Source organism: Anser anser (assembly GCF_964211835.1).
Source record: "Anser anser genome assembly, chromosome: Z".
NCBI classification, from domain to species: domain Eukaryota; kingdom Metazoa; phylum Chordata; class Aves; order Anseriformes; family Anatidae; genus Anser; species Anser anser.
Window position 1 is genome coordinate 33,571,408 of NC_139723.1, and position 22,537 is coordinate 33,593,944.

Consider the following 22,537-nt stretch of genomic DNA (forward strand, 5'->3'; position numbering starts at 1 on the left):
AATCAGCATCTAAACAAGGAAACTGCTCTATAAAAAGATACAAAATGTAAAGATAGATTTGGCAAAGTCCTGGGAAAAGAGGAGAGAGAGCAGTTAAAAATCTAACACACCATTTGCTTTTTATTTTTAATCAGGAATAATAAATGTACACAAAAGGATGCATCAGCAATTTTTGTTCATTTTAAGTATATGAAATGCCAGGGAAAGTAGATACACAGCATGAGTGAGGTCAGAAGTATCAAGACTGGTTCTAAACATTTCAAAATGTCATGCTAACAGAATATTAAGGGAAGTTTTTAAAGCCATCATGAACAGGGCTTGATTAACACCAGAGCTAGATTTCACACTACACACAGGTTTGACATGGATGGAGAAAAGTCATTCTCCTCATGTCTATTATGTCAGGGAATTTCAGCTGTGAAGGCTACAATAATGTTAGCATGATGTCATTCGCCGATTTTGAATGAGTTTGTTGACTAAACAAATTATTGGACAGTAAGTGCAAACTGCTGCACCGAATGTTTCTTAATAAGGCTGAAGGAGAGGCAGCAGCATTTGAGATATTAAAAACCAGTCTAGCACCAAGCAACTCTCGAAGTCTAATTCCGTATCTGCCCAGATGCCTTTTGGGGAAGGAAAAAAAAAAAGTAAGAAAGAAAAAGAAGAAGAAAACTAGAGTATGCTGTAATTAGAGCAGAAAGAGTCCAGCACCCCAGACAAGGAAAAACAAATTTCTTCATTTCATGAAGCTACAAACGTATTTGAGATGCAAGCTAAGACCAAAAATTTCAAAGACGAGGACAACATTCCACCCGTGACAGTGCTTATGGGAGTGGCATACTCCAGCATGCTGGGGACGACTGTGTATTGTTAGGGCACTTTTGAAAAGCAGTCACCCTAAACAGTATACCGCCTTCCTGATCCTGCCAGCAATCTGGTAATATGCACGTTCAGTGCAGTACTGTGTTTCAGCAGGGCTTTTAAGTACCCTCAGAACAAAATCCTCTACAGCTCCAGTTAGCTACACTAAGGAAATATCCCCTTCTCTCTCTCTCATACACGCGTTGGTATATGCTACTCCAAAAGAAAAGGCTCATTTACAAACCTCACCAAAAGGGATCCAGGAATTAGACTTTTTGCAGTGCTTTGAAGGCATAACAAGCTGAGGTTGGAAGTTTCCCAGGCTGAAATATGTAACTTATCTTTTTCTACGCAAGGCAGTACTTGCAGGTATTCTTAGCTGGCCTAATTCCACTCCTTCTGAAACCAAAGAAAACTACTTCCTTGGGATCACCTAAGCCAATATTAAATGCCTTGACAACGTTTTACACCAAGTGTACGACAACCTCAACTTCACTCTCAGCCAGATTCAGTTCCTATTCCGTGTAAGCATAAGACAGCCGTTGTTAGAAAAAAAATAAAAATTGTACAGATTTTAAGTGCATTTTAACCCTGCATCCTTTCCTTTTGTAAAGCAATTCAGATTTCATAAACTAAATGCACATTCTAATTCTGAGATGCTTGCATTTTCCGTATATTAAAAACATATCGAACTGAAGTGAAAACGAAGAAAAATATGCGGTGTCCTTTGTATGACAGCTTATTTACTGGTTTAGAATTCTGGAGAGTTTCACACAGAATTAGAGAGCATTTAGTTTTTAAACTACATGTCTTGGCCTAGCAAAGTGGAAGCTGACGTTCATGACTGTTAGGCAGGTACTTCTACAACTTCAAAATAGTCATTGGGCAGAATCACATAGCCCTTTCCTGACAGTATGTCTTTTTCCTTCTGAAACTGAACAATCTCCCTCAGTTTTTCAATTTGTCTTTCCTGACGCCGGCATCGCTGTTGCGCAGTCTTGAGTTTCTTTCGCAGTTTTTCAACTTGTTCCTCCAGCTGCTGAATTCTTTTTCGCTGATGAACTGTATCCTCTACGGTATAGTTGTGATCACAAAAAACTGCAAGATTGCTAGGGGTCTGGAGAGGAGGCATCAATAATCCAATACTTGGATCTACAAATCTGGCATCTATTTGAGCTAAATGGAAAGATGGAGTTGATGGAGAGGGCAGTAGCACAGGAGCTGCTGGTGGTGGTGGCGGCGGCGGCGGCGGCGGAGGTGGTGGTGGTGGTGGAGGCGGTAGTGGATCTTCTGGCTGTTCTGGAAATTCTTCAGCCTAAAAAAAAAAAGTACATTTGTATGCTTAACATTGTTTACAACACAATTCCATTACTACTGCTCCAGTATAATATCAACAACCATGACTAAAGTTAACGATAAAAACTACAAAGCCTACATTTTCAAAACTGGCCAACAGTTCCAGGCCCATTGTTGTATAGCTTCTGAACTGGAGGCGTTTTAAGCAGCACGGTTTCCAACGCTCTTTGAAACTCAAGTCCTTGATGTCTCAAACAAATCAGAAACTGGAGAACCTACAAATCACCATCACTTTTGAAGACTTAGCTCAAATACAGATCCAGGATTAGCTGAGAATGCAGGATGCAGTTCCATGAAATGGAGCTCAGCTGACCTGGTAACTCATCACGGCCATCCCACTCCCCTTCGTCCCTCCTTCTTTCTACTGCATCTTACCATAATATACTTTGAACTCGCCTGTTAATTTAGACAGGAACAGAGCAGAAGCGGATAACATTCTGTTGAAGTAAAATAAGAATTATCTCACTGAGGGAGGTCAATAAGCTGGCAGGGCAGAGAAGGTTGACACAGCAAGACCTGCCTCTTAACACCTGGAGAAGGCTGTGTCGCTGTTCTGGTACTGCAGCACGTGGGCTTGGTTTCAAGAGTCATAATGAGCCAAAACAAACAGCTCTTCAACCAAAGCAGCTCTCACAGCTCTGCTATTTACCCTTTGCTAAAACAGGCGTTTGCTAAGATGACAGAAAGCTACTCACTCTCCCACCATCGCTACAGGAAAGCTCCGTCCTTTACTACAGTCAGAGCCATGCAATGAGAGGTATGGGCTACACCTGAGCTGGAATACAGGAGGAGGAAGAGTAGGAGCCTGGCTGGCAGACTGGACAGAGGAGGGAGAAGCCCAGCTCTCCCTCCTGGCAGCAGCAGAACAGCAGATGAGCTCAACCCCACAGGAAACTGCAGTCTTTATCGTGCTGCTCTTGATAGGCTTGGCACACTCGCATGGTTCATGACAACACAGACCTCTCACCGCTTGAACAGAGCAGAGAAATCAGATTCTTTCTGCACCAAAGGAACATATTTTAATTCAGAAATGCTTCCGTGCACACAATGATTAAAAAAGAACTGCTTAAACAGAACAGCTTGAATATTACTGGTCAAAAAAAAAAAAAAAACACTAAGAAGTTCTCAGTGAAAGAGGCACCGAAACCAATTTTGTAACTACCTATCTCCAACAATATTACTACAAATAAAAGCACAAAGACCAAAGGCATTTGCAGTGTTGATTAGTTGATTATTAGAGCCACTGTCCATCCCCTCATCAGACTGTGAGATCCACGTCATTAAGTTCCTTGACTTAATATAAAAAACAGCACTTGATAGGGGGGCTAGGCAGAGCAAATATAATTCTGGTACAAACTACATACAGCACGTGGCAGAAAGGAACTGAGAAGGCAGTTTTGCATTTGGTATTGAAGGGAAGTTTCATTAGTGCTCAGGTATTACTGATCACTTTAAAGTACAAAACCAGCCAACTACCAGTTTCATTTCTCAACTAAAAGAAATCGCTGCTACCGGTGTGCCTAATTCACATATGCATATTCTAAGAAGCTTGACCCTGTCAACAATCACTCTCAAACTTCTCTGCTAAGAAAATTACAGGTCAAACACATAATATGCAGAGAGAAATTCACCCCTGTTGGAAGCACAAACAAAAAAATCGCATTGTTGCCAGACAGCTGAATTCACAGAGGCATTTATCTGCAGTTCATACAGCACATGCTATCTTTATGTCATCATTGTCACAACATACAGCAAAGAACTGATCACTCACATCACTGACATGTCACAAGTGAATTACAATCAGTTCTCATAGCCAATAAACGGTTCTTCAAAGAAAAAAAAAAGTATAGAAAGTATTTCAAACTTCATAATGAAAAAGATAAAAAGTTGTATTTCAAAACCAGTGTGAACTCAACAACCAAAGCACAGCTAACACTAGTAGTATCCTTCTCTGATATTACGCAATGTCTTGAAGGGAAGTGACGGGTCATTGAAAGTTGCTGTGAGACAAATAGAAATCGCACTAAATCGCTCTCCACAATCAAAAGGCATCCTTTCATGTTTTTGTAGAGCCAGACACCATAATGAAATGGAGAATGCAGCTCACCATTAACCCTGGTGCACTGATGGCATTTTCGTAGATTACCCTGTATACCCATTCTTCAGCTTTCAGACTGCAAGAAGCTTTGCAAACAACTTCAAGTGACAGAGAGAACATGTCATTCAGATCATGGGGAAGAGAAATCCAACAAAACTTTAGTGCAATTGTATGTATGTGGAACTTGTCTGTCTGTCTATATACCTTGCGCTTATGTTCTCTTGCCTATTTTCCACTTGTCATTTTCCAAATACGCTCCCTTTTCATTTCTGCAATAAATCCAATGTTACATACAAAAACAACAACAACAACAACAAATCAAATAAGCACAGTCCCAGTTTTTATTTGTGCAGTTCATCCCTTCACAGTCTTTCAGCCCTAGACCTATCATGTCCATTCTTTCCTTCCTCTACCGCAGAGTGGGAAGAAATCTGCTACTTGGTATCCTTTACAGGAATCAGAAATCAATCTTGTAGCTCTCACCTTGCGGTTATTACGTCTGCAAGGAAGAACTAATAACTGATCTGCAGTTACGGCCAACTGCTTCAGTAGCAGTACATCTCACAGATGAGTATCGCTGGAAGTCTGGGGACAGAAGTTGAGGGTCCAGCCTGCCTTACGAGAATAAGGTAATGGTTAAGGTAAGACAGAGCTGGTGTCAGGATAGACAGATCCCAGGTGCCGCTGCTGTTTTGCTGCTCTGATAACTTACTGCTTTAACTCTTTTAAACCAGAGGGGAGAGCCCTTTAGAGGGTGGCTAGGTTTCTGAATGACAGTCCATCAAGTCTTTAAGGTTATCGGCAGCCAGCATCAGAGAGCAAAGCGCAGCTTACAGGTATCACTGAGGGCTCTGTAAGGCTCCCAGCACACTGCAAACACAGCCAAACAACTTCACTTTGCGAAAGCTCCGGAGCGCCTCGGCTTTACCTTTTCATTGGGCTCGGTGTAGCAGAATATCGTGGGCACCGCGTTCTCCTTCAGCAGCTTGTTGTTGCACTCCCTCTTGAAGCAGTCGGGCGTGAAGTGCTCGGAGCAGATGCTGCTGTACTTGGTGGGCTTGAAGTTCTTCCTCTTCACGGCCGCCTCCCACTTCTTGCACAGGTCAGGCCTCGTCAGGGGGAACCTGAGGGCGGTCGAGGGGCGCGCTCAGCCTCCCTCAGGGCACCCCCGCTCCATTTTCTGTCACGGCTCCCACCACCCTCCCCCCCCCCACCACCAACGGCCGCCGGCGACCGTTGCGCCGCGCCCCTCCCCTCAGGCGCGTCAGGAGGCCCCGCCCCGCCCCGCCCCGCCCGCGCTCCTCACTTGTGGAAGGAGATGGGCTTCTCTTTGTCGTATCGGTTCCGGCAGCGGTAGGCGGAACACGACTGCACCATCCTGCCGCCGCCGCCCCGCCGCCGGGCGAGGAGGGGCTCGCAGCCGCCGACAATTCACCGCCGCGCCGCCATCCTCGCCCTGCCCCCGCCCCCCTCCCCCCCCCCCGCCGGTGACCCTCCGAGAGGGACAGCGACGGGACTCGGCCTCTCCCGACTCCAAGATGGCGGCGCCAGCTTCAGCGCAACTCTCGCGGTGGCTCCGCGCGCCGCCCTCGCCCATTGGCGGCGCACCGCGGTGGGGCGGGGCCTGGCCGGCGGGGCCTCCAATCGGGGGGCTGCGCCCGTGCGAGCGCCAGGCGAGGCCCCGCCCCCCTCCCCACCCTCAGCACCACCCTCCACTTTCCCCTCACACGGCGGCGGGCCGCGGCGTCTGGGAAGCGGCGGGCGGGGAGCTATAGGGACGGGGATAGGGACCGGGATAGGGACGGGCATAGGGACCGGGACCGGGATAGGGACCGGGACTGGATAAGGACGGGGCCGTGAGGCTTCCCCTGCGGGTCCGGGATCCGTCCGTGGCCGCCAGGGGCTTCCCGGCTGCTCGAAGTCACGCAAGGCACCACCAGGCGGCCTGCCTCGCTGCAAAAATATATATATATATGTATAAACATACAGAAATACATATATATATATATATATAACGTACAAAACATGTATAAAATATACACAAATACAAAATATACACAAATACAAAAATAAATGTTACTACATCCATAGCAGCTCTGTTGCATTCACTGAAGCTTGTCCCGCAGGTCTCTCACACCACCGAGTGTCAGACAACAATCTAAATAAGTCACTGTGTTAAAAAACAAAAGTGATTTTAAGTTTTTCTGAAGCAGCCGCTGCACCTCGCGTCGCTGTGCGAGCTCCCTTCTGACCTCGACAAGCCTGCCACCCGATTGCTGTTGCAGTGGGTGCTGGCTGTCTCACCTCACCTGTGTGCCTGAGAAGGGCTACGAAGCTGGTGAAGGGCCTGGAGCACAAGTCCTGTGAGGAGCGGCTGAGGGAACTGGGGGTGTTTAGTCTGGAGAAGAGGAGGCTCAGGGGAGACCTCACTGCTGTCTACAGCTCCCTGAAAGGAAGGTGTGGGGAGCTGGGGGTCAGCCTCTTCTCACAGACAACCAGTGATAGGACCGGAGGGAACGGCCTCAAGTTGCGCCAGGGGAGGTTCAGGTTGGAAATGAGGAGACATTTCTTCTCAGAAAGAGCAGTCAGGCACTGGGACGGGTTGCCCAGGGAGGTGGTGGAGTCACCGTCCCTGGGGATGTTCAAGGAAAGGCTGGACGTGGTGCTTAGGGACACGGGTTAGTGGGTGACGTTGGTGGTGGGGCGTGGTTGGACCAGATGGTCTTGGAGGTCTCTTCCAACCTTAATGATTCTGTGATTCCTCTGGTGGTGGCCTCAAGCCCAGGTGGACCTCTCCAGCTTCTTCTCTGCCCTCCAGCCTCCAGGAGGTCGTTTTTTCCCCCACTGGCCTCTCCTCAGCACTGTCCCCATGAGGGGAGGCAGGAAGGCTGCATAAGCCAGGGCAGGAGGCTGAGGCCCCCTGTGCCATGAGGCAGGGGAGCACACATACACATGCACCATCCTCCTCCTCTCCAGGTGAGAGGCTTTTACCTGGTGGCTTTCCCCCTCACCATGGTCCTCCCATCTCCCTTTTCTGGAGACCCAAGCACAGCCTGGGGGAGCAGCAATGGCAGGGCTGCTCCCTGGGAAGGGGAAGGCCAACGAGGTGCACAGGGGTCCCAGCATCACCGTCACGGTCCCGTGGCATCTGTGCCAGGCGGGTGCTGATAGCGGGAGCCAGCCGGCACGCCCATGGCGGGCAAGATGACGGGATGGGTGCAAGGTCCGCCCTGCAAGTCCTGCAGGAGATGGTTCCAGAAACTGGAAGGGAAACGGAGCCCCAGCGTAGGTCCAAGGCCTTCCCCGGAGGTGGGGCTGCAGAGGGGAGCAGCTGCAGTGCAGCTGGGCAGGGACCGACAGCCTCGGCTGCAGACTCGGTGCCCCAAGGTAGGCGAGCCAAGGCCACGAAGGCGTTGGTGCACTTGGACTCCTGCCTCTTACGGCCCCGAAGCGGCGTGTCTGGGGCAAAGTCCTTCCTCTCCTGGTATCAGCGTCTCTGCCTGCCCCAGGTCCTGCAGCAAACCCTGACACAGCAGAGGCACGACGTGGCCACGCAGGCGGCGAAGCCACAGCAAAGTGTGGCAGCACTGGGAGGCCCAGGAGGAGAGGGAGGAGAGGCGTCTGGTGTCCTCCTGCAGGAGCAATGGCCGGGGGACAGCAGCGGGCAGGTGGCTGAGGGGGTCACACAGCAGTGGGTGAAGTCACGGATGGGGAGAACTGGCGAGCGTGTAGGCAAGCCCCATGTCTGCGTCAGCACAACGAGCAAGAGCTCTGCCAGGATCACGTTAGCATCCCGAGCAGAAGGGATTTCTAATGGACTGGGTGGGAAACGCTTTCCTCATCCTGTAAGAATTTTGGAGGCTTGGAGAGGGGCAGTGGGGAACTGGCTCAGATGGAGACAGCAAACAGACCCCAAACCGAAAAGCAGAACGTGCACATTTCAGTGATGTTGACAAGATGTTTAACATCTTTCAAATCCCATCTCTAAAGTTTTTTCTCTTTCTTTCCTCTTTTCCTTTCTTTTTTTTTCTCCTTTCCTTTTTATTCTTTCTCTTTTCTTTTTTCTTTTCCTTTCTTTTTTCTTTTCTTTTCTTCTCTTCTCTTTTCTCTTTTCTCTTTTCTCTTTTCTCTTTTCTCTTTTCTCTTTTCTCTTTTCTCTTCTTTTCTTTTCTTTTCTTTTCTTTTCTTTCCTTTTCTTTTCTTTTCTTTTCTCTTTTCTCTTTTCCTTTCCTTTCCTTTTTCCTTTTCCTTTTTTTTTCTTTTCCTTTCTTTCCTTTCCCTTTTTCCTCTCCTCTCCTCTCCTCTCCTCTCCTCTCTTCTTTTCTCCTCTTTTCTCCTCTTTTCTCCTCTTTTCTCCTCTTTTCTCCTCTTCTCTCCTCTTCTCTCCTCTTCTCTTTTCTCTTCTCTTCTCTTCCTTCTTTTATTTTTTCCTTCTCCTCTCCTCTCCTCTCCTCTCCTCTCCTCTCCTCTCCTCTCCTCTCCTCTCCTCTCCTCCCCTCTCCTCTCCTCTCCTCCTTTTTATTTCTTTTCCTTTCCTCTTCTCCCATAACAAAACCTACATTACGCCCACGTCCTGCACACGAGCAGCTCTCGCTCCGACAACCCCCTCCTCTCCCCGCAGCCGAGCTCTGCCGGAGCCCGCTCCCGGTGGGCGCCGCCCCCCTCCCACCGCCCCCCTCGGGCCGGGACCCCCCCGGGGCACGGCTGCGGCACCACCGGGGGGGGGCCGAGCGGAGGCGGGACCCCCTGGCCGGCGGCGGGGCGGGCAGACGGCGGTGCCGGGGCGGGGCGTGGGGCCGGCGGAGCCGGGAGGCGGCTCAGTCCCCGCTGCCAGCCGAGGCCGCCGGGCCCCGCGGAGCAGGCGGCGCCGCGCAGCACCCAGCCCGGCCCGCCCGCGCCGCACCGGAGCCGCGCCGCGCCCCAGCGCCGCCGCCGCAGGGCGGGCACCGGGGGACGCCGCCGCCGCCACCGCCACCACCACCGAGCAGAGCCCGGCCCGGCACGGCCCGGCACGGCCCGGCACGGCCGCCCAGGGCACGGCGGCGCCCGCTGACCGCCGCCCCGGCCGGCCGGCAGCATGAGCGGCGGTCGGAGCGGGCGAGCCGCCGTGAAGATGGAGGCGCCGTTTTACCCCGAGGAGGGGCTGGAGCTGCTGCCCGACTTCGTGCCGCTGCCGGGCTTCGCCGCCGCCGGACCCGGAGCCGAAGCCGCAGCAGCGGCAGCAGCGGCAGCGGCGGCGGCGGCGGCCGGGGGCCCGAAGCTGCTGCTGGGCGCCGGCAAGAAGCGGGACCTGCCGCCCGCCGCCCCCTCGCCGCTGCCGGGGCCCTTCGCCCTGCGCCCGCCCGGTAGCGCCCGAGGCAGCGCCGCGGCCCTGCGCCTGCTGCCGCCCGCTCCCAGCGCCGCCGCCGCCGCCGCCCCGCCGCCGCCTCCGGGCTCGGCGGCCGGCTCCGGGGCCGGGGCTGCAGGGAGCCGCGGCGGCCCGGAGGCCGCGCTGGGCTCTGCGGCGGAGCTGCCGCTGCTGAAGCTGCCGCCGGCCGCCGACCTGGAGCAGCTGCTCATACAGGGCGGCGCGGGGATGGGGCCCGGCAGCCCGGGGACGGCGGCGGCGGCGGGGGCCGGCGGAGGCTCGGCGGCGGCGGGGACGTTCCTGTACCGGCAGCCGGTGACGCAGGAGCAGGAGGGCTTCGCCGACGGCTTCGTCAAGGCCCTGGCCGACCTGCACAAGCAGAATCAGCTCCTGGCCGCGCCGCCGCTCTCCCCGCCGGGGCCGTGCTGCCCGGCCCGCCCGGGGCCCACGGCCGCCGCCGCCGCCGACCCGCCGGCCGTCTACACCAACCTGAGCAGCTTCAACCCCGCCGGGCCGCTCAGCCCCTCGGGCAGCGCCTACCCCGCCGCCTCGGCGGCCCCGCCGCCCCCTCCGCCGCCGCCTCCCCCCCCCCCTCCGCCGCCGGGGCTGCCCTTCGGGGCGGCGGGGCTGGGCGGCGGGCGGCTGCCGCCGTCGCGGTCGCTGGAGGAGCCGCAGACTGTCCCCGACGTGCCGCCGGCGGCGGGCGGCGAGGGCGGCGGCGGCGGCAGCGCCCCGACGCCGCCGTCGCTGTCGCCGCTGGACGCCGAGAGCCAGGAGCGGCTGAAGGCGGAGCGCAAGCGGCTGCGGAACCGCATCGCCGCCTCCAAGTGCCGCCGCCGCAAGCTGGAGCGCATCGCCCGCCTGGAGGAGAAAGTGAAGGCGCTCAAGGGGCAGAACGCCGAGCTGGCCGCCACCGCCAACCTGCTGCGCGCACAGGTCACCCAGCTGCAGGGACGGGTCCGCAGCCACCTCTCCTCCGGCTGCCACATCAACGCCGGCGCCGCCGCCGCGCCGCCCCGAGAGCCGCCCGCCGAGCCGCCCGCCGCCCCGGAGAGCAGCGGCGCCTGCTGAGCGCACCCCCTTTCCCCCCCCCCTTTGCACCCGGTGTCCGGGGTGCTCCGGGACCCCCCCGCCCCCCACCCCCCCCGCGGCGTCCTTTCGGAGCCCCCCCGAGGGGAGCAGGGGCAGGTGTTGCTTGAGTGAAGTGCTTGAGGTCTGTGGAGATTTCGGAAATTAAGGTAATTCCTGTTTACAGAAAGACTGAGCTTTTATTTTCACGTGGGGATAAAATATATATATATATATATATATATGTTTCCTAATACACCTTACCTTAGGAAGTGTATAGCGATGGATAAGCTTTTCACAGTTTGGAGAAAAACAAAACAACTGAAAAAAAAAAAAGGAAAAAAAAAAGAATAAGAAGAAGCCAGAATCATACCCTTTCGAAAAGATGTGCGTGGATATATATATATATATTTAAAACACAACATGGCTATGTATATTTTCTTGGTATCGATGAATAATTCTTTTTTTTAATACCGTCTTTCTCTAGAGCTTTAATTTGCCATTGAGAGCTAAGACAACCAGGTGGGTGCTCTCGCACTTGAACGGCTGCAGGTCTAAAGTCGAACCCTGGAGGGAGGAGAATGGCTTGGTTGTAAACCTGAGGCGGGACGAAATGTATTGCCGACTCAGTCGTATGAAAATACTTTTCTAAACTGTTAGCTCCATATTTCTTGTGCCAGTGCAAATCTGGGGCATTGATAGTTATTTATTGAAACTTGAACACTTTTGGACGTTGCCTAGACCTTATTTTTATAGATAACACGTTAGTAGTGAAAACAGTTACCTTGGCAAGAAGAGCTTTACTTACTCTTTTTCTTTCACTGTGTACATTCCAGTAGTGTTTGCTCTTTGCGTAGTATAGTAACGATCCCGTGCTATACAGAAAAGGGCTCAGATTTGGGGTGGATTCGCTATGAGAACGGTAATTCCATTGTATTCTGTTTGAATAAATCACAGAAATACTACGGAGAAGGAGATTTATTTTTCGGTAGAAATCTGTATGCATTTCTTCTCGGTCTGCTTTGTTCTAAAGAAACTTTTTCTGCAATACGCAGGAGGCTGAAAGAGCCAGTGCTAGAATGTGAAGTTAATTTCTGGCTTGGAAGAACTGACGCGCTTTATTTCTTTGTCAAGATTTTACTAGCCGAAGAGAGCAGCACAGGAACTTCTTTTTTTTTTTTTTTTTTCTCCTCTGGTCGATTAGACATAATCCTCAATAAGTTCTTTGAAAGCTGTAGATCCCTCGCTCGGTCCTGCTGCCTGCCTTGCTTCTGTGGCTCCCTCCCGCGTGTTTTGAGCATCCCCCCCGGCCTGTGCAGCGCTGCTGAGCCCTGTGGATGGTGCAGTGGGAACGGTCTGTCGGAGCGTGAAGGTCACCCGGCGAGAGCACGGCTCCTCCTGAGCAGATCCGGCTGCAGAGCAGGGCCCGCTCCTGCTCCCAAGCCGTGCAGAAGGCTCTGCTGCAGCCTGGACAAGACGTGAGGCCGGGAGGCGTGCCTGTGCCAGCTGGTGAAAGCGGGGGGCCGCGTGGGGAAGCATGGGGGCTCGGGCATCCTCAGGTGTCCCGGCCCATCGCTCGGCTCTGTTGCACCTTTCTGCAGCTGCTGGACATCCGCGTCACTTCTCCTGAAGGCTGCGCGCCGTGCTTGGAAATCCGAGAAGAGAGCCTGGGATGGACTCGTCTTTTTTTTTTTTTTTTTTCCTATTTTTATTTTTTGCTCTCATTAGTGACACTGTTCGAAAGGTTCAGCCGTGGTGGTCCTGCTCTTCCAGCACGCTGCCACCCCGGGCACACCTGTAACGCGGCGTGGCGGTGCATGGAGTTGGCGCCGAGATGCTCTGAGGAGGTTTCTTTTCTTAATGCATATGCAAATCAGGTAGAAGCCATATTAATCATTCTGTAACTGTTTTAATCACGTCACCGGAGCCTGTTTTCGGGGTTTTAAATGGTCGAGTGTCACGGTACCTTCTGCTGGCTGGTAGAGCTGCTTTAGAAATGCTGGTGAACAGAGGCAGAATAATTCTGATCTTAGCATGGGTTTGAAGAGTTCTTAAAGGCATTCTGAGCTGGATAGCATGCAGCCTGTGGCAGTGCCTGCTGCATAACGACCGGGTACAAAGCAGTTTTTACTATGTGGCAGACATCACCTATCTGCAAAGTTGCTGCGAGGTTAGAGAAACTGATAAAGATTTTTTTTTTTTTTTGGCCACCCTTGATGTGCTTTCCCTGGTGGGAGAGGCAATGCCACCTGGGGAAATCCGCTGATGCGAGGTGCTTATCTTTACTGCACGTGTAGCGAGTATAATTTTTTTTAAAGCATCTTGGAAAATACATGAAAATTACGTGTATGGGCAGGACAGTTTCAGTTCTCGTGTTCGAGGATGAGTGTGGGGCTAGGTAAAGACCCTGTGGCAGGACATGGGGCAGGCTGTGCAGTACTCGGTGCTTGTTCTTCGCTCTTTGGTACCGCTTCTGGTCAGAGCAGGTTAGCGATGCCCAGGGAGAAGTGGGTGAGCCCCAAGACACAGCAGCCCCTGCCGTCCCCCTTCCTGACCCCCGGCGGTAACAAGCTGGCCCTTTCCGGCGTGTCGCTGTCGAAGCCAGCGAGTGCCACGCGTTGCCTCTCAGCTTTCAGCATGAGCAGCCCTGCATACGGCCTCTCAAAGATCCCGCCTGCAGACTTTTTTAATAGCCTGCTTTACGCCCTGGCTGGCACGTGTTGGGCGATGGAAGTGCTGACAGTCCGGCCCTGTTAAACCGGTGGCTGACAGGAGGCTGCTGCCGGGGCTGCCTGCTCCAGCCCTCTGCCAGGCTGGGGATGTGACCAAGATCTGAGAATAGGGTTTTCTTAATTTTTTTTTTTTCCTACTGATTTTCCAAGAGGTTACTGATCCCCAGCAGGGAGGCGAATGGACAGCCTGAACACCTAGAGGTTTAAACCAATATAGCAAGGCTCAGGAGTGCTTGCTTTCTGCAGCTGTCAGGCTTCGTTGCTTCACGTTTTCACTTCTTCAATTATTGTCTTCTAAAATGTATCAGTACTCTGTCACCTTGTAGTGTGCCTAAGTCTTTAATTACGTCTTCTTTAGTTTGTACTTGTTTTTTTATTATTATTTAATTCAGTTCATTGCAGCGTTTTTCTTCTCTATATCCTTTATCTCTTGTTTTGATATTCTGACTGAAATTTTCATCATTGTGAAATGCTAAAAGTGTGATACCGGGTAAAATTTTTCCAGTCTGTTTATATGGTTTGGATCAATGTAGCTCACTTTCAGTAAGCGCAGGTACATAGGGTGCGTGAGAATCACTGTAAAAAAAAAACAAACAAACAGTTCAAGTTCATTTGGAGCCTCAGTGCTTTTCCTTTTAGTATTCTTCTCCATCCTTCAAAACCATACCATGTTTTGCTACGCTTGTGTGTGTCCATGTGAAGACTCTCATAGTGCAGGCTACTTCCGCACCCTTCTGATCTGGTTTTGTGTTCCAGGTACGAACCCGTGCCAAGTGAGCATTCCTCTTTGTGTCCTTGCCCCAGGTGTAGCCTCTGCTCTGGGGACTGTGCGGTCCCTTCCTGTATCTGTTCTGGTTGCTGGGAGGTTGCTGCTCTGCACATCTGGCTTGCTGCTCGTCAGCAGACTTTGAAGATGCTTGATGTCTTGGTCTGGATGCGAGTTGCCTTCCTGTCGAGGTGCCACAGCAAAACGGCTTGATTCATAAGTGACTTTTGTTTCCTTGAATCGTTAGTGGATCTCTTCTGTCTTGGGGAATAGGAGTATTTGTGGCTAGGGAAGTGTTGTTCACCCTTCCTGGGGAAGAGGCTTGGAGGAGCTACCACCAGCACTGCCCCTGCTTTATGTCCATGTGGGGAATGTGCCCTGCTGCCGCCACATCAAGCAAAGCCGTCACCAGGAGTTGATGCATTTGCTCCCTCCCTGGCATCTGTCTGTGTCTCGAGTTGCCCAGGCAGGTCTGTGTGGTTGGTGAGTGGTTGTTACAGCTCCCACCACGGTTCAGGGGAATCCACCCGGCAGGCCTGGGAAGCAAAATCCCCAAGGACGAGTGCTTCATGTGCCCTGAGAAGTGTGGGTCTGTGGTAGTGCCGCATCCCCGTTACTGACTGGGCTGAGTCTCGTGGTGGTGGCAGTTTTCTCATGGGCTTCTGGTAGTCTCAGATATCTCAAGGGATTTGGGCTCTTCACCGCACATCATAAATCGCTATTGAATTTCATGCACTCTTGAAGAACAAAGAGTGGCCATACAACAGTCCTCTGTCATCTTGGTTTGTGTTCATGTCATTACTGAAACAAGTCATGAGATGCCCTGTTTTTTTCTCTTGTAGTTGCCCAGCTCAGTGTGTCCATCTGACTTCTGAGAAAGGAGCAGTCGCCCAAAGTTAAGCCTCCAGGCGATCTGCAGGAGTTTGAAGTGGAATTATAAATACCTGTTATTGCATAGCGTTGTTCTGTGGCGTTTGAAGTGTGGAGGCATAGCAATCCGAATTGCTCGTAGCGCTGAAAATAGTGACCTGGCTGCTGTAATGTGAGTCTGAACAACCTGAGTCCAGCAGCTTCTTAGGGAGTCTTTCTCTGTATCCAAAATGAATATACAAGAAGAAACTCATCTGCTTGTAACATAAGTCCGTCTTCAATGTGTTTTTGGCGTCCTGGTTTGTAAGGAGAAAAAGCAATGAGTTACATTTTTTGTTTGTTCTTGGGCAGCTGTAACTGCTGCCGAACAACTTTTGTTCCTTCCTTGCTTGATTCTCTAACTTTCTATGTTTAGCAAGGACAGAAAGTGGAATATGACATCTCTGCGTACATGCTTGACTTGTACAAAACCACTTCCATTTTCCAAGTAATTTATTTTCTATTTTGCTGTAACCGGGAGAGCGCTGGGAGAATTCCTCAGCTGTTTTGCCCCTCTCTGTTCACTTCATCTGGTCAGCGTTTTGTGCAGTGACTGTGTGCATTCCAGCACAGGTGGATGGTAACATCTGTCACGGACCCACTTTTTTAAACACTTTTCTGCATCAGCAGAAAAAGCCTTGAACAGAAAGGTTTCACTGTGCATCACAATCCTGCACATGGCTACTGATCTTTTGAAAGCCATAATTACTTGCTGCGATGCTGCACCAGGACTTACGCTACCTGGTTCAGTAGGAGAAATGTTCATGTGAAAAAATCCAGAATCTTACATTTCGTATAAACCTTACAAAATCTTGCCACACATGGCGAAACTGTATTGAGAAGGTGTTGATTAGTTAAGTCTGAATTTAGGAAGATTTAGGCCGTTATGGTGCATTATGGTGCATTATGATGAGAGGTCTCGTTAATTCTCGGTTACTCCTGCCCGCTTGTTTCAAAGGTCTCTCTCTCTTTGGGCTGCTGATGAAATGGCTTGCAGCTGGTTATGCTGTGACACCTCTCTCTTCATGGTGGCTGTTAGTAACTCAGAGGTGGGACAGAGGTGACTTCTGCATGGAGTGGCCACGTGTGACAACCTAAATGTGGGTTTCAGAAAAATTCGGTGCACAGTAGAGAACCTGCTGCGGTCTGCATGCTGCTAACAGTATAAAAACCTCTACATCTAAAATTTACAGCGAGGGCATCTTTCCAAGACACCACCCTGTTGACTTGCAGCGTGCATTGGTCCCCACTGCCTGCTTCAGGCAGGAAGCACCGTTCCTCAGCTATGGCATGCCAGAAGGCTTGCTTTCCTCATCAGTGCAATTGCGGACTGGATCTCTGACTGGAAGTTCACACGGTCCACCGCACTTAGGGCTACCCGAATGCCATCTTCTAGCTGTTTCCAAATGCACATTTCTTTTGAGTAGTCTTGTAAAAGCGTGTTACCAATGTGAGAGTGCTGCATGAAAGCATCTTGTGTCTCCAGTAGACATGAGCCCTTACGCTGGGGTCCTGCTCTCTGTGGTGTCCTCTCAGCTCCAATACCAGTTCTCATTGTGATATGCCATGAGGCACCATCATTTTCGTTGCAGGGGCCAGGTTCTCCCAGAAGAAAACTAAGGCACAGCAATGTGTGTGATTGCAAGGTGATTTTTCAGATTGCCAGTCAAATTGGAGGGACTGTCAAATCCTGCAAGGTTAAATTAATGCACGAAGATCACCTACTTTAAAGTCACATTTAGCCATACTGAGATCTAGAGCACTGCAGTTCATGCGTAGTGATTTGTTGCAAAGTGAAGGGAAGGTTATTATAAATAATGATTGCAGGGGTTTGGCCCTAAATAATTACCTGCCTGCCGTTTGCTTTCGTGCCTGTCAAAAGGTCTGCTTCTGTAGCGTGGCTAGCTGTACACTGAACTTTTCTCTGGATTCTCTACTTGTAAGAAAGATGGTCCAAAATACTGTCAAGAAGCCTATGTGCTGGCTAAATACCTTTTCTCGAGGAATTATGATTTCTGGAGGAACGCTTTGGAGTGATGGTTGAATACGAGGCCCTGCTAGCACACAGAGACAATGGGTATCACCAGTTCTCTGTGCTCCAATGCTCTGCTAGATTCTGATATTTAGTGAACTACTGAGAAGACTTACTTCTACTGCTACTTAATGGTTTAAAAACAAGTTCAGAGTGGAATTGTAAGCCACATAAATAAGCTCCATCGAGTCTTGATGTATCCATAACAAACACTCCATCCCGTCCCAGAAAAATAAACCTTTGACTGCAGTTTTTTCCTTTTAAAAAAAAAAACAAAACAAAACAAAACACAACAATTTAGCAATTTTAAAACATTTCTGCTAGGTACCTTCAAGCATCCCTTTTAACTGTTCGGTTACTCACCCTTTGCCCTCAGTGAGATTGTGGTATTGCTTCTCTCGTAAATGGAAAAGACTAAAACTGTTTAAAGTCAGGCTTCTCCTTGCAGCCCTGTTCTTAGACTGTGCACTGATCATTCTAAAAATCATAACCAGGAGCCTGAGCGTTGTAGAACTGTTTGGTAACATTTTCCTGTCCTCTCCAGAAAGCTTCCTGCCACCTCAAGGGGTGCACGGCCCTTCAGCCTGACACAGAAGGTTGGCTTTTAAGGATGAACAGCCTTAAAAAAAAAAAAAAAAAAAAAAAAAGCTTATACAGATAGTCTTCTGGCTCATGCTGAGCCTCTCAAAGGATAGCATGTTGCGCTTCACAGCCTTTTTCCTCTCCTCTGTTTCATAAACCACCAGGTTTTCTTGCAGTGCTGGGCACAAGTGGCATAGAGTAAAGTTAATGGACTGCTCAGGAGAGCGTGTTTAGGATATCCTCCCTTTCTTCCTTGGAAACTTGAAATGAGACTGATAGAAAACTTGCCTCTCTGAATGAACAGAGTCAACAGCTGAACTCGTGTTCTTTTGCAGGTTTTACCATTCTGTCTTTCAATATCCGTCACGGAAAGGTGCATTGTAGGGAAACAGTGGGAAGATAGTGACTTCTGAGTTACAACTCTTCTTGTTATATATAGTATGTCACATAGGCCTTAAGTACCTAGGACGCTGTGGTGGGTAAAACCACCACAGACACCTACTCTACTCACAGTCTGCAAGATGACACCTTCAGCAGAGCAGGGCTTTCTAACGTGCTGCCCAAACGTCAGAACGTTACCAGTTCAGGCCATTTTGTGCCGGTTACTGAAATGGTATTGTAACTCCCTGTGGTGTTTTAAAGCCCTGTGCACGCTGTAACTGAAATCACAGCACAGGCTGGTATACCTGTGGTATGTTTGTGGTATGCAGTGTGATGTCACGCTGCCAGCAGGCCAACAGTATGTAATACCAAGCACATTTTTTATTCCTTTCCCCATGGTAATACTTAGAGATGTTAGTTGGAGAAACCTGCAGCAGTGGGAAAAAGCAAGGAATCCAAGGAAGGAATAAAAGTTAACTACGAGAGATTATTTAATGTTGATATTTATTGTATGTGGAAGTGGGGGAGAATTAATATTGCTCTTCAGGATGCTTTTTATCTTGTTTTGTTTTATTATTACTGCTTAAGTGTCTTCTAACTCATCTTCTCTGGAAACCGTGCCCCTCCCTGTTTTGCCCAATGAGTGGTAATTTCACACTTACCCTTATTTATTTAAAGCCATGGTAACCACCATACTGAAATGTCATCAAGTAAAGTCCAGGTCTGAATGCTGGCTGATGATGCAAAGGTCTGCTCTCTAATAAAATGAGGCTCATGAAGGACAACTTCCAAGAGGCAGCTACGCCCTGGCTTCAAGCATTTGCTCTAATTTCAAGGCTTTCCCATGTGGTGTTGCTCAATATGTAGCAAAACAAGTTCTTGCGAGTCCCTTGAGCATTCCTCTCTATGTAACAGATTAGATATTCGCACTTCATTAATTTCTGTCCTCTGTCCCCCCCCAAAAAAAAAGCAGAAGAAAAGACCCAACACAAGCAAGCCTTAGAGAATTGTTTTGCTTTGTGACGATGCACAGTTTATTGATGGCAGAGACACCTTGCGCAGTGCTGGCACTGCGCTCGGTGTAAACACTTATTTACACGTGGAATTTTGCTTTGGTTGCAGTAGGGGACAAAGAGAAGGGAATAAGTGTTGCAATGTAGTATTGTGCAATTCCTGGCTTTCAAACTGAAAATGATGAGCAAGGCTGCATAGGCCTCTCGCCCACCGAAATCTGGCCGCTGCTTCTTACCACACCCACTCGTCTTAATTAGGAATGGGTCTACAGGCTTTTTAAGGTCAAAAGGAGAGATGTGTAGAGACATTAAGGGAAGGCAGTAGCAGAGGTTTTCTGCTACGAAAGCAAGGAGCAGACCTGCTGGTCCTTGAAACAAGCTCACCTGTTAAATTACCTCTAGTTTATGCTGTCTGAAGGTAACCCTTAAGATGCCCGTGCAGGTTCTTACCAGCTGGATCTCTCTTTCTGAACAAGTCTTGCTGGTGGGGTAGCTCTTCAGCTTCCTTGTTTTTCAGTATGGGGACTTGTAGGTCATTCTTCCAGGGCAGTTTCTCTTTTTTCTGGAGCCACTCATCTGAGGCTTGTTTCTTCTTTCTGCAATTTCTGCCTAGACTGAAAATCTGTCTGAGGTGTAGGGGACCGCGAATGTGCCCTCGCAGTGTGGTGCTCGTAGTGGCTTGTCCTGTATCACTCAAAACAGATCCCTGTAAGAAAGGAGCAGCTCTGGACAGGTGCAGGCTAGGAAAGTAGAAATACATCCTTCTTAGAGAAATATGCTTTTAAGACCACTTGGCTTCATCAGTTGTATAGAGACCTTCCATCAGCCAAAAATGAGAGGTCTCTTGGGCAGTGGAACCCAGGTTTGAGAGCTCTCGGTGTTTTCTGGTGTCTGGTCCTTGCTGAACGCCCATGACGTAGAAAATAATGCTGCACAGTGCTCTGAGCCTCGCAATATCGTCTGCTGGGATAGCTGCTGGGGTCAGTCAACCCCCGTGGTCATCCCTTGCATGATCAACAGGCCCCAGGGATCTCTTGAAAAGGAGAAGCAGCCCCTCCCTGCTGGTTAGCCACCAGCATCCCCAAGCTCTTTTTCTGTCCGAAATGAGAAGTGTGAGCAAACTGTCACTTCCTACAGCGCTGAAATCCAAACTGGTTCTTCCGAGGCCCTCGGGCAGGGCACTGCAACTCGCTTGTCCAGGATAGCTATTCAAAACGAAAGGTGGAGACAGAGCAGTTCAGATTTGCCTCCACTCTTGCAGCAGCTTACGTGCAGATACTTGGTGGGTGGCTGTCTGCCCACATGCTTTGCTGGGTTTTTACAAGTTGGGTTTATGTGCACCTTTGTATTCTGCCTTATTAAACTAACTGGCACAGAGGAACCCTCTGAGAAACCCTTCCAAAATCTCTGCTTCAGGAAGAACTTTTGAAAATTAGCAGTATTTGGATAGATGAAAAATAAATGCAAAAACCTGCTTTGTATGGATTCAGAAATATTTCTGCTTTTTTCTTTTTTTTTTTAACTGATTATTTTGGGGAACTCTTCAAATGGGTGTGCTGGCAAGCATATTGCATGCAGACCGAGGCAATAGTAGTGAAACAAAATTCAGTAGCTACTGACTGGCTGGATTTGGTCAGGAGAGGTTTATCAAGGACACCTCTGACAGCTTTTTTTCTTGATATGGTGATTACTTTTTTTACATAAACGGAAGCTACAGGGCTTAATAATATACTACAACTGAGGATTATGTCCATTGTATTTTTTTATGTTACTTTAAACTATGTAATACTATAGTCAAAATGCTTATTTCTGAGACAAAGTGGACTATATTTGGTTGGCAACTTGCACTTGATTAAATGTAAAACATTTTCTTAATTTAGTGATGTGTTTAGGAGAATACTGTAACTTACTGAATATACAACGGTGATAACTGTGTTTACAATAACTTTCCAATTCCTACTGTTCAGCGGTGGCCAACTTGTTTAAGAATTAAAAGTAAGGCATACTGCAACTGGTAATCTTGGAAAAATTAATGCAATCCTGCTACCACTAAATACTGTGGGGTGGATACCATGGATATAAATGGCAGCAGAATTGTATTCCAAGTCTCTGTCTTAAGTGCTTATGACTAAAAGGCGACTTGCCTTGTGCTCATTTATGTATTCCTGTGTGTAGTACATCAGTTATAAATCTGTTAATGGTTGATTTGTAACACTAGAACCTTTATGGGGATCACAATGGGATTTTTGTTTGTTTGTTTTTGTTTGTTTCTGATCAGAGACTTAGACATTTTGGAATGTATAACGTTTATCCTTGTGCTGGAATTGTTTACATGCAAAAAGGTATTTATGATTTTTTGCAAACTGCAATGTGCAATTTTGTACACGTGTTTTAAACTAAAGAGTTTATAAGGAAGATATTGTATGTACAATACTTGGACATGAGTATTATTTCTTTGATATAAATATCTAGAGGAAAATTAAAGTTTCTTTATATTCATATTTTTGGCTGTTTTTTTTTTTTTTCATTATTTCAGCAAGAAATTTAAAAGCCATCTTAAGGCATAATTCTCACTTTGTCGGAAAATCAAAGAGCTGGTCCATCTAGGCTTTTCCTGTAGTATCTTTTTATCATGCTTAATGTGCTGCTCCTTTCAACTGTATCAGCATTTTGGAGTACAAGGAAGGAAGGATTTCTTTTGATAAAAACGCTGCACTTTAGGACAACTTCCCTATACACTAGTGCAGACGCAGCTCAAAAATTGAGCTTCTAAAAAGAGGAGAGGCAGAGAAGAGAAAGCCCCACTGCTGTGACATCAGATCCCAGGCCATCCTCCAGAGAAGAGAGCACTGTCACAGCAGAATGAGGGATGGCAGGGACTTGGTCTGAAACCACATCTGCAACAAATCTGTTGAACGAGGCGGCACTTTTTTCCTCTCCCGTGATCGTTCTCATGCCCATAACTACATTTCGACATATTCCCACGGGAGGGCTGCTTGGCAAACACTGCTGCATGCTAGAAACACCCCAGAGGTTCCGCTTGAGAACTCTGCTGCTCCGGGAAGGCAGCCCTGCCTCCCAGATCTGTCTTCCCAGCTGAGTTACGCGGGGAACGACGCAGTGCCAAGGCTGAGCAGGAATGCTCAGAGGATGCCAAGCTCAAGCAAAAGCTGAGAAGCTCAGCAGTGGCCATGGAGGTCATGACACCAGCCCATGATACAGCTGGATCCTGGCTACCTCTGCAGCGGTGCACGGGACAGAATCTGGTGTGCAAAAAGTTAGAGGGGAAAAAAAAAAAAAAGGAAGCTGCGAGCATTGTAATTCAAGCTGTTGTACATAGCCACTTATGTTTTATAGCCACATAATCTGTTTGGTGTGGGATTACTGTGACT

At 49.2% G+C, this 22,537-nt stretch overlaps 2 protein-coding genes across 2 annotated transcripts; one reads left to right on the top strand and one right to left on the bottom strand.

Annotated features, from left to right (window-relative positions):
- Window positions 1–115: 115 nt before the first annotated feature.
- THAP1 (THAP domain containing 1) lies at window positions 116–5,851 on the bottom strand. The gene is made up of 3 exons (XM_083817296.1): window positions 5,622–5,851; window positions 5,244–5,439; window positions 116–2,176 (listed from the first exon to the last, which is right to left on the bottom strand). The coding sequence occupies exons 1-3, from the start codon at window positions 5,690–5,692 to the stop codon at window positions 1,709–1,711; spliced, it is 735 nt and encodes a 244-aa protein (XP_083673422.1). The 5' UTR covers window positions 5,693–5,851; the 3' UTR covers window positions 116–1,708.
- Window positions 5,852–9,258: 3,407 nt separating this feature from the next.
- Window positions 9,259–21,644, top strand: LOC310889606 (uncharacterized protein). Its single transcript, XM_083817295.1, has one exon. The coding sequence runs from the start codon at window positions 9,393–9,395 to the stop codon at window positions 10,731–10,733; it is 1,341 nt and encodes a 446-aa protein (XP_083673421.1). The 5' UTR covers window positions 9,259–9,392; the 3' UTR covers window positions 10,734–21,644.
- Window positions 21,645–22,537: the final 893 nt, after the last annotated feature.